This window comes from Vollenhovia emeryi, unplaced genomic scaffold (assembly GCF_000949405.1).
Source record: "Vollenhovia emeryi isolate VEMERY1.0 unplaced genomic scaffold, V.emery_V1.0 DF939334.1, whole genome shotgun sequence".
In the NCBI taxonomy this organism is placed as follows: domain Eukaryota; kingdom Metazoa; phylum Arthropoda; class Insecta; order Hymenoptera; family Formicidae; genus Vollenhovia; species Vollenhovia emeryi.
This window is the reverse complement of record NW_011967032.1, coordinates 12,906-25,166: the sequence shown is the minus strand read 5'-3', so window position 1 is coordinate 25,166 and position 12,261 is coordinate 12,906. Positions and strand designations below refer to the sequence as shown.

The following is a 12,261-nucleotide window of genomic DNA, read 5'->3' as shown; positions in this document are numbered from 1 at the left end:
AAGATGGACGAGAACTGTTCTTAAATTCTCTCGAAAGGCCTGCGGAAACATCTGAATTGTGAAAAGGTACATCTCGGATCGTTACGGCTCGTCAGGCCAGTAGGATTCGTATCGGAATTAAGATCGGAATGAAGATTGCTCATCAAAGACCTTGGACGAGAGATGAAAGCAGGATGTGTCGCGGGACTCTTCCGCGGTTTCATCCCGCGCAATGCCCGCCTCGGAGAAATGCCCGGGCGAGAAGTAAGCGACTGGCCCCGAAATCTCGGCCGCGAGCGTTTCGTGAAATGTTTCCTCGCGAACGGACGCGGTGGGTCCACAGAAAAGGAAAACGCCGTCGCGCGTTGCCCCGCACTTTGTGCCCACGCTACAAGTCGTGGTTCCCATGGGTTCCGTAGTCCTGGCGAGAAAAAGGAAGGGATTTCTTTGAAGAGGCGCCACTAGGAGAAGGATGCTCGCCAGGTGTTTTGATGGTGGCCTCTTCTTCGCCCTTATCTTCCTCTCTTTCTTCCTCTTGCACCTCACACGTGTAGGTGCATGCGTACACGTGGGCGTATACATGTGCGCGTGTGCATTTGGGTCGCCTTCCCCTAGCCCCACTACCCCCTCTCCTCTCTCTCTCTCTCTCTCTCTCTCTTTCTCTCAACCACTGCCCTCTTTTGCTCGACTCGCTCTTCTCTGCATCTTCCTCCCTCTCGCCCCTTCGCTCTCGCCATGTCGGTGAAACCAACCGCACTTTCCGTTTATCTCTCCCTTTTCTTCCTTCGCATACATTCTGCATCTTCCTCGCTCTTTCTTACGGCCGAATCTCCTTTTTACCACCTGGCAAAGCAGCAGCAACAGCAGCTGGTAGCGACGGCCAGCTCCTTCCTCAGGCGGGAATAAAGGAATTCTCTGTGTTCTTCGGGAACCTTACGGGAAATTGGCGTAGTGGTCGCGGCGAATTTCGCGCGAGAAATCGCTCATAGAAATTTATCGTGATAGACCACAGACATAATTACGGTTGCACGATGTCGCGTGGATGAAATGGACAAACCGAGTGAATTCCTTTGCAAAATATATTTGTGTGATTTGCGTCACGAGAAGAATTAATTTGTCTAAAAAGGAGCAGATGACGCTTCTCATTGTACTTCGGTAGTTAATGTTAACTCAATCTCTTCTCTAACGCACCTGCTTTACGTGAGGGAAACTAAACGAAGGCGCAAAAAGAGTCTAGTGTTGACGAAACAAAATGTCTGAAAGATGACACCCTTGTGTTATCCTGGTCCTTATTATCCCTCTCTAACATTTGGCGAATAAAACGGGGTAAACGATGCATCATGCGCATCATGCGTGAAACGGAACGCGCTCGACAGAAAACTGTAAATCCTCTAGCAAAGTATATCTCTGCTGTTTGAATCTCGAATTCGAAAAAGCCAATTTTTTTCAGAATGCATTCTGAATAGGTCTATTTCGCTCTTCTTTTTTGTTTTCAGGTGGTAACAATTATTAGGTACTGAGCTCTTAGCCGCGATTGCGACCCGGTTCTCACGTGTCGCGGTCCCGGTGTCGGAGGCACGCGGTTACGCGCAATTACGAGCGGCGAGTCGTTAAGGTTCATCGTAGCCGGTTTTACGAGCGGTTACGCGGAATAATAATCAACGAATTAAAATGCGGTGGAAACCCTTCCCGCTCTCTCGCCGTCGGTGGGGGGGGGGGGGGGCGCCCGCCCGGCCACTCGAGGGTGCATACGTCCCCCGCAATTTACTCGGCGGGCCGCTTAACGATTCCTTGCGTTTAATGCTTTTAATCGCACGTGGAATTTCTGCCCTTACCCATATCGTGCCGATAGACGTAAAATCGCATACAAGATCCGCTGATTGAGGCTCGCTATTAGCGGCCGAGCAAGATTTCGCGTTCAGAATTGTGCATCGCGCTTGCCCTCGTAATTATTTTGCAAGCATCGCGTTGAAGATGAAAATTCGACCAATTGAAAAGATTACTTGTATTTCGTATTATGTAATATTCATAAAGCTTAATTTGGAAACATTTAATACAAAGTTGTGTGCTAAATTATTTATTAAGTACGGCGTATCATCATTTTTACGTAAAGTATTGTTCACGCAGAAGTCAAGGCTCTTTCTTCTCTCTGTTAGTTTCCCCCCAAAACAACGTAGAGTTCCCAAGTCGCGGTCTGTCGGGACTTGAAAACAGTCGGTCAAAACTAGACGAGTCTCGTTGGAATACGTGAGTGCTTCTGCGAACCAGTTTCGCGGTGGTTCGGCCGCTAACAGCGCTAATTTGCTCTTCTTTTCTGAGCTGAGTTGTTTTTGGGCCCGGAGGGCAAGTCAGGATACGAAAAAGGGGAGCCCCCGTAACTCTCATCACGCTGCTACATGTTACGGATAACTGGTACGGCCGAAAGAAGCGTGGCAGAAAGAAAGGAGAGAGACAGGAGAGAGGTCTCCGCGCTTATACAGAACATTGACTCCAGAATCGCTCAGATTCAAGCTATTCTTCCTATGGTTCTTGTAATTTGTGGGAGAAACAGATGAAAGATCTCGCGAGCCTCCTTTCTCCTATCAGTTTTTATCAGTTGAATATAACGAATGAAGAGCTGGAGTAAACGAATAGGCAGGAATGCCTGAACATTTCTATGATTATAGAATACATTAGAGAAATGTCCAGGTATTGCTGCCTGTCTGTGTACATACATCGTAAAGACTATTGTTAAGGAATTATCGATAGACCCACATCGACCTTCAGCGGCCGAATTTTGAGCACATTGAGAATAACCGTGGAGCATGCTCGTATCTTAAGTAGTCCGCAATCTGCGGCATATCCAATGAGTAGCTGGAGTAAACGAATAGGCAGGAATGCCTGAACATTCCTATGATTACAGAATACATTAGAGAAATGTCCGAGCATTCCGCCTGCTCTCTAAAAGTTAATCAATGGATTATCACTGAAAACAGTGAATATTCACCGATTCACAGTTATGGCTTTAGCAGTGAATTACTGAATTATTCAATCAATTATTGTATCAGCGAATATTCGCTGTTTTCAGTGATAATCCATTGATTGACTTTTAGAGAGCTGGCAGGAACGTCTAAACATTTCTCTATTTTATTCTATAATCTGAATTATTCAGTGTTACACTCATAACTGTTTTCAGTGATAATGCACTAATTGATTTTTATAGAGAACGCCTGTGTGTACACTATGAATCACTGATGTCTTCCCACATGAATTTGTGCACATATCAACACATTTACACATTTTGCATATACATGGAAAATGCATATGTGCTCTATCTGTGCCTAAATTCATATGATAGTGATTCTTAATGTACATCGTAAAGATTATTGTTAAAGAATTATCGAGACCTACATCGCGCGGCCTTCAGTGGCCGAATTTTGGGCACATTAAGAACAACCGTTGGAGCATCCTGATAAATCTTAAAATATCCCGCAATTTGCGAATGTCACCGCGCGCCGGCGTTATAATTAAAAGCCTTTTTTATCAATAACCCAGCATCGGAGCCCGCGAGTTCCCGAAGGGATCCGTCAACGGTCGGTTGTTACGGTCGTTGCAAAGTTGCCTCGCGAAAAACCGAGGTCTCGGATTACGAGAGGAGAGAAAACGGAATGGTGATCGGCGCGGATTCCTCGCACCGGTAAGAAACGAGCGATGATTCAGGTACGCAGCCGAAGGGCGGTTCACCAAGACTGGACAAATGGCGCGTAGCGGACGGTATTTCATTTGGCCCGGGTGGACCGGTTCCGCGACGCGGGAATATCGTAAATCATACGCTGGATTACGTCGGCTCCGTACGCCGGAAATGCTAATGAACGCCTCGCTCTTCGTTTATCAATATACGCAGAAATCCCTTCGCCGTATCGAATATCAGCTCGACTAAATCTCACAATCGATACTTCCGTCCAAGGTCCTTACTGGGCCTCTCCTTTCCGTTGTTCAGGCTCGGGAGGTGCGATGAGTTTCGGCGATAATAAAATCGGCGCGATCACTATCAGACTTCCGCAGCGCACTTTTCAATAAACTTTAGATCAAGTGCCATTCTTCGAGAAAAAGATCGTTACGTTTTTGAATATTTGCACGACCTTTGGATGCAAATGTCAAAAAGGGAAGCTTTGAGGAAGCTTGTTACGAGAAGAACGATCCACTGAGCTCAGAGAGGCACGCCACGCCGTGTACAAGATGAATTTTAATCCATGATATATTCTCCCGGTCGTCTGAAATCCCTTTTCATCTCTTCCTCCTCGCGAGGAGTAACGCGGTGTAACGCGCGGAACGAGATAAAACGGCATAAAAACTGACTACGATGAGCTGAACCGACGACGACGACGACGACGACGAAGAAGCGAGAAAAGAGGGAGCGATGATTAGCGCGAGGAGACGAAGGAGATAGGACAAATTTTCTGGCGAATTCCTGGTCTCCTCTTCGCTCGGTAGAGGATGAACCGTATCGTATACCGGTCGCTGGCGTAAACGACACCTCGTTGACGCTTCAGCCGCACGGCTCAGCAACGCGATAAAGTTGAGCAGCTGCCTGACCTCCGGGCATTCGGATATACATACATATATATATATATATATATAAATTACATAGACGCCGCGTTCCACTACCTTCTCCCACACCTTTCCCGTGCCGCTAATCGCGCTATTAATACACGCTACCGGCGCGATGGATTTTTATTGCACCCTGGAGCTACCACATGTCTACCGATTGTCTCTGGCTGCAGTTAAAAATGGTTTCTCAACTTTTTTTTGCCTCGTTCAGCTTCTTCCGAATGGATTAATTCGAAGCGATATATTAATAATTTTTATCCCCGCATAATGACGTTAATTAGCAACAATCAATTGCACGAGCTGCCTTGTATCGTACTGGATTAACCGCGGCGACTTTTTCGACCCTTTTTCTTTTCACTTCTGCATAACCATCCTTAAACGCGACGCGATAACCATTGATCACTGGCTATCTGGCTATCATCCAAGATGCATTAAGGATTTTATTCTTGCGTTTCTTCGGCATGTACGCTGCGCTTTGTCAGAAGATAGCGGCCGAGTATCTCCGCGCGCGGGAAGAGGGACGACGACGCCAAGTGGGATTGGAAAAGGACGAAAACGTGTTAGCCGGTGGTAGAAAACGAACAAGAGGGATCGTCCAGGATAATGAGAAAAAAATCGCAGCGAAATCGGGTAGGTGGAGGAGGTGGGAGACGAGGGGGAAGGGGAGGAGGCCCCGCGTCCATGCACCGTTGCGCTCGACTGTCCGACTGTCCGTCCCGTACGTCCTGGACGGACCCGTCGGCCCCTGGGACCAAAGGGATGGACGGATCGCAGATTACGTGCATTTCAGATTCACTCGTATGCGGTGCGCAGCGACTCGTATTTCCCGGCGCGGGTAATAAATTACGATCGCAATCGTCGTATACGCGCACGCATTGTCGGTCACGCTGGACGACGACGGACGACGCGAGCAGCCGTCTTTTAAGGCCTCTCTCCGTCGCTGGCTGCCGATGAGGACTCTCCTCCATTCAGCCCCGGCCTCGCCGCCCCGGCGACTCTCCTCCGCGTTGTCGCAGATTAATGGCGATTAATTAACTAATCGACGCGACCACCTCGACCTTTGCGAAACCCCCTCGATTGGGATCATCTCGATTGTGCGAAGAATTCGACAGCGCATCTTCATTTTTATTTTCTGATTTATGTGTAATCTAATTTCATTTAATTTCTCCCCCCCCCCCTCCTCTCTCTCTCTCTCTCTCTCTCTCTCTCTCTTTGAATCGGGTGTTCTTATTTGCTTTTAATTGGCAGAACTTATTAAGAAAGTACTTGGAGTGATGTTGGGGTCCTGCAGGGCCCGAGGTCTCGCATGCGATACGTATACAACATCGCCGACTCGTTCGCCGGGCCCAGGACCATCGTTTCGTCCTTCTCGGTAGCGATGCTCAAAGATTCGCACACGGCCCCCCCGTCGACGATGTCTGGAGGCCTTGACTGGGCCCCTCGGACCTAACTCCAAGCGCGGCATACCCAGCGGGCCCTTCCCTCGTCCTCGCGCCGCCGATCTTCACACACGACCACGCACGGCCGCGCGAATTCACGTACGCAATCCTTATATCCACACATCGTGCGTGTATCCTTCGCCGCCGGCGCATCCCGCCACCTTCGGGACGTCTGAATCCGAATGCATGTAAGTGCATCACTCGTCAGTGCAACAGGTACGCGCGTACAGCGATATTTGTCAAAGGCGGTTATAAGACATCTCGCGGATGTGCACGTGTATGCGCGTGTGTACTGGCAAATAACAAATTGTCGCCTCGACGGGGGGGCCGCTTTGCGATTATGATTTGCGCGATTAAAAATCTTTTTCGTCTCGAAAGTGCTGTTTCTTGCAAGCACGACGTCGATTTCCGACTGTGACACAATCAATAATAATTATACATATGTATTAATTTACACGTTACATTTTATCTCTAAAAATTGCATATATATATAAGTTAGTTTCTCAGAAATTAATTTGATCTGTAGTTGAAATCACTACCCATCAATTACTAAATTTATTATGGGCGAAAAGAGCTCGATATTAATTAGTGACAAAGAAGATGAAAAGACTCGGTGTGAATCAAGCTAGATTTATGTTCCAGATATGTATTATAAGTTAATCGAAGTTACAAGAGAGATCTCACATGCAGGAGACTCCAATGGTGGTGGTAGTGCTCTTATTTAATACAAAATTAGTCCGCTTTGTGCGTCCCTGCCATCAGTCAGTGCAAGTTTTATATTTACCTAACGTCGAACCACACGTGAGAGCTAGAAGAACCACTTTTAATCCCACATGAAGAGCCTCTAAAGAAGGTTTCAATCATCTCATGCTTTCAGTGCCGCCAAAAACCGCAGACGGAGCATCAAGTGTCTTTCCGCGTTCCTTTATGACTAGAGCTCGGTCGGTTTATTTATGCATAAATTATCGCATCTATCGCAGAAGATGATCTCAATTAACTTATAATACAGATCTAGCGCACATCTTAATCGCCCAGCTCTTTCGTCTCCTTCGTTTGTAACTTTTGAGCCTTGAACTGCTATTGTAACTATTGCGATTCTTCGATAATAAAGTTTTCTGCACGTTTCTATTAATTTACACGGTGACGAATTATCTCCGCGGCATGCGGCATCCCCGTTGATGAGGTGACCTAGGATCAGTCCCGATCCGTTGCATCGAGAGATTTACAATTCATCAAGGTAAGAAGGGCACGAGGGTAGATCGATCGTATACGCCGAAGGAACGCGCAGTGAGAGGCCGCCGGTCGGACGTAAATTTATCACGACGTTATCTCGCCCGTTGTGGAGCCACGTTCGTTAATTTTATCCCGACCTTTCTCTCCCTCCCCCACCCCCTCTTTCTCTCGGGTCTGTTCCTCTCCTTCCCCCCCCCCCCAACTTCCTCCAACCCTCGTCTTCTCTCATCGGTCCTTCTTCACCCTTTTTCTCCAACCCTTTCGTCGCCGGGACGAGGATCGCGTAAATAGACTCGAAAATCCGGAGTCGATGGAACGGCGGTCCACTCGTCCGCACCGAACTTCACTTCGAGAAAGATTTAGAACTCGCCCGGGTATCGCGTGACTCTCGTTTTAATCTTCCCCTTCTGAATGGGACGAGAGACGAGGCGCGAATTAAAGGACACGGAGGAAAGGGAATACTATTGCAAAAGGAAGTCCTCGTTGCTTTGCAGTCGGGACGGTCCGCGATAGGCTCCTAGGAATCGATTCGTCTTGCGTCGTAGGAAAAAGAAGAGGAAGAAAATGTTGTTACGAAGTCGAAGTCGCGTACAAGAAGCCGCCGCCGAGTAGATTCCGCGTTTTCAGCCTCCGTGCTAAACGGAGGGGACGTGCCCAGGCTCCACGGGAGGAATTCCTCGCGCGGCGATACGGCGCAACCGGGCGTCGTCAGGCGTAATGGATATAAATTTAATTAAGATTAGGATTTCGGGGAAGGCGCGCAGGCTCCGGGCCGCAGCAGGTTCTAGAGCTTGGAACTCCGTTGTCCAGTCCTTCGCCGGCCTTCTAGTACCTGATCGCCAATTAAAACATCTCGTGCTGCTGTTCGGTAACTTTAATTGTCAAGTCAATTACCGCTATGCGTTATATAATAAAAAGAAATCTTTTGTCGATCAGCTTTGTTATTTAGGCGAACCTGTAATTTTTACTCGTCGCGAGTCCTTCCGTCATATGCATTTTGTGCACAAGTGAGAAAAGAGCCCGGCGTGGCCGCGATACACCTCGACGGAAACCAAAACGGCTTCATCGGCTACGACGTCACGTTAATTAACGCTTCTCATTAATGCGGATCGGTTGCGCGAGCGGGCTTCCCCTTCGAAAGCGATTCCGTCGTTCGAGCGGAGAAATGCGGCTCGGGAGAAGAGGGGGATACTCGCGATAGTTCTTTTGTTCCCTCTCTCTTTCTCTCTTTCTTCCGCTCCTCCTCCGGAGTCCCTTTCTCCGCCGGAGTCTCTCGCAGGTCCTTCAAGACGCTGCCTCGACCTCCCTTTCTGCTGCAACCGCCTTCTTAATCTTCCTTTAATTCCCCGGCTTTCGCGTTTCTTTAGCTCCTTTTTCCACCTTTCGTTTCCTTCGTTTCATCTCTTCGTCGTGCCTCTTCTTCTCCGTCTTCTCCTTCTCTCCCCGTCCTCCCCTTTGTTGTCGCCCCCTTTTTGTACCATCTCCCAGCTTCGCGGCCTTTCGCCGGCTTCCTTCGCCGGAGAGAGATACGCGCCGACAGGTTTCGAACTGTCTCGGATCCCTCGTAAAGGGCTGCTTCGGCGCGAAATCGAGCCGAGGAGTCGAGTTCCTTCGTCGCGTGTGCTTTTCCTCGCGCTCGAACATTTCGCGAATCGTAGGCAAAAAATATTGTCGTCCTCACCAACCGTTTAATTCTACATACACTATTTATGTCAATGAATGTTTTAGAAGCTCCTACTCTATACGTACTGAAGCAAATCTGTTATCGTATCTTTGATTTAAAAAATGTTGTTGCCGCAAGCGGTTACGCGCCGAGAATTTTTTTAATCCGTTTTACTCCGCTAATTCCGAAGGATCATGGAATACCCACGGCCTTTTCATACCTTTATCCCCGCGTATCTTTGTAACGACCCTGGAAATTATGCTTTGATTCTATCATTGAAGTGACTCACAGGGAAAACTGGATGTTTCGCCGGGAAAAAATGCGCCGAGCAAGAAGCCGCGCTCGCTCCGCGCGATCGTACACGCGGTATACGCAATCGATAGGCGAGATAAGAAGGAAACGAGTCCTTCCCACACGGCTAAACGACGACGGCGATGCATTAGACCGTCTATTTAAACTGCGACCGCTTTATTAATCCTTGCCCGTGTTCTCATGCCTACGCAAATCTCTTTTTGCGCGACGACCGCGCTAATTTCATCGCGTCGCGGTCGTGTGAAAATTGTTTTTTCGCTCGCGAGGCGTGGATAATCGCGAAGAATCGTTTTACGGAGATTTCCAAACCAATTCGTTCTTGTTAATTATTGACAGGGCCATTGTGTCTCGAGGAAATCAATTATCGAAAGAGAAATCGCTATAGAAAGATCCGAGCCGAGTAACGTTGCTGTTTGGAAAATGCATAATGTCGAAATCTCTTTTGTTATCTAACATCATTAAGGCGGCAGATTATATAAGGAGCCGCTTGCAAGGGCTCGATAATATAGACGTATGGTTCGACTTGGCCAGCGGGCCGAAGTTATGCAGCCCCGATACTTTTTTGCACGGGAATCGTCCTGGACACCTTTTTTCGGGCATCGAGATTTATCGATCGGATCGCGCACGGTCGCGCCGATCGCCCTCCTATAGATCAACGACTATCGGGGACATCGGGTAGGAGGATCTCGTAGGAGAGCGACTTACCAGTAGATTGACAGTGCCGGTGTGATCGTCCACCCAAGCGAGCAGGATGTCGGCGCCTTTCATGTTGATCTTGTCGTTAAAACCGACGCCAACGTAGCCCAGGGTTTTGGCGGTGACCCTGAAGGCCACCTCCTCCTTGCCCGAAGGATCCCACTCGAGGATCACGGGGCTATTCTTCCCCAGAGGCTCGTACCTCGTGAAGTTCCACGGTCTGTCAGTTATGTTAGGTCCCTCTGCTTCAAGCTCGTTAACTCCTGGGCTCGCGCTCCTCTTGGACCTCCTCGTCGCCGTATCATCTTTTACGTGGCTCTTCGCCGGCTTCTCCGGAAAATACTTCTTCGGCACCCGACTACCCTTCGGCGTCCTCTTGAGGATCGGATCGATGAACGGCTTCGGATTGATTCGCTCGTTCTCGCTAATAATCTCGAACTGCGAGTTATCTTCGGTCTCCATTTCCTCGGGATCTTTCTCGTTGCCCTCCGAAAATCCTTCCTCGGATGTCAGTGTCTCGATGACCACCTCCTCGTTGGTCTCATTCTCCACGATCGACCGCCCATCCTCCGACGTTTCCTCTCGCTCCTCAATAATCGGATCCTGTGAGATACTCGACTGCGAGTCAGTGGCGTTTTCAAGAACTGTCGACGTCTTCTCCAAGTGCTTCGGATTCGTATTCGAGAGTATTTCATGCTGATCAGGGTTCAGGTTCTCCTCCCGTCTGTTCGGATAGTCCACAGCGTCGTTCTTGTAAGAGACCATCTTCCTCTTGGCCTTCCACTGCTTCAACCAATTCTCGTCGACGTCCAGCCGCTGCTTCTTCAAGTTACCGATCCTGAGCAACGGTTCGCTCTCATCGAGGCTCCTCTTCATTCTCCTGGTAACAGGATCCGCGGGATGCCGCTTATCTCTGTACAGACTGTTCGTCCGCATGGTCTCGTCCATGTGCTGGACGTAGAGATCCAACAGATCGCACTTGACGATCCAGCACGCGGCCAGCGTCACAAGCACCCTGAGCAACAACATCTTCATCCACTTTTCTTCCACCTTCTTTATCCCTCATGCGATCATTAAGCGAATTCTGCCATTTGCTTCGCCAGACCCGTCAATTTATTCCCTTTTCAATTTTATCTTACCGAATACGATCGGATATACAACCGGAGTCGATCTATCACTGTTTACCGGAATTAATCTATCATCTTTTAGCCACTGCACCCGAATTTTAACCGCAATTCCCCTCAAACCCTTTTAATTATTAACCGCGGGCGCAGTTTACTGCAAATTCCGCAGGGAGAAGTATTTTTGTAATTCCTTATCGCGGATGATGTTTTTACCGATCCTACCTTACCGAAGGGTTAAGTTTTGATGCTAATATAGATGCGGATCGGCCATATTCGCGAGTATTAATAAACATTCAGATGATTCGAGGTGAATTGAGCCGTAGTTTCTCTCACGATTTCTCGCTAATCCAATTTTCAACACACCGCACTCGAGAACGGTCTTCCGCGCATGCTGCGCGCACGACCGTTGTGCCGGGACTAATTTAAACACGCGGCTGCCGCGCTGCCCCTACAGATGCTCGCACCTGCGGTCCCCTTCCTTCGGGGCCCCGCTACAGGGACGTATTGACCGTTCCGAGACGCATTAACTGTGTGCGGCCCAGCAGCCACCAAAGCCCCCGAATGGAATTTTCTTATTAAACGTACCTTTCCCGCCGTAAGGTGGAATTTAAAAGAAAATCGAATCCGATAGGGTGCAACGAATCTTTCCCTAGCCGACAAACGAAAGGTCGAAATTGTAAAAAATCACTTGGAAAAAGTATACAAAATTTACACGGCAAAGCGATATCACCTAACCAAAGCAGACTGTGTTATATGTCCGCAAGTACGGCGCGCAGGACAGGTAGAGAACGGTATATGAGTTCACATGTTTCCCTTTCTAAAAAAAGAGATGTTACCTGCGCGAATGTCGCTAATATCGAACAGTTGCGACCTCTTTTCCGCGATGCAGATTGGTTTTCTCGAGGCGCGGTGTGCTTCGCTTTCCTTACAGAAATGTAACGATTGGGAACGGAAAAAGCACTGAACAATTACTAGAGTTCCGTAATTGAATTATTAGAAATTACTGATGTACAGTAATTTTTTAGCAATTCTTTTATTTTTCGTTTTTTTTCAACAATTTCGTTATTTCGCTTGCACATTTCTCTTGAGAATATTGAAGGGTTCTCTTTTAGATTCGTGTCATGCTTCACCTCGCGCGTGAATTTTGACAGTTTGCGAAAAAGTATACGGTGGCTCCTGTGTACAAAGGAGCGGCTAGTATGGGTGCTTTGGTGGGGCCCTTTCG

General features: G+C 48.3%; 1 protein-coding gene across 1 annotated transcript in view; it reads right to left on the bottom strand.

Moving 5' to 3' along the window:
- The window catches only part of LOC105558542 (MOXD1 homolog 1), a 26,041-nt gene extending 14,577 nt beyond the window's left edge, over positions 1-11,464 (bottom strand). Inside the window, exon 1 of the mRNA XM_012006283.1 lies at positions 9,922-11,464. Coding sequence (XP_011861673.1) covers positions 9,922-10,947 — 1,026 coding nt within the window. The 5' untranslated portion in view covers positions 10,948-11,464. The remainder of the gene's footprint in view (positions 1-9,921) is intronic.
- Positions 11,465-12,261: the final 797 nt, after the last annotated feature.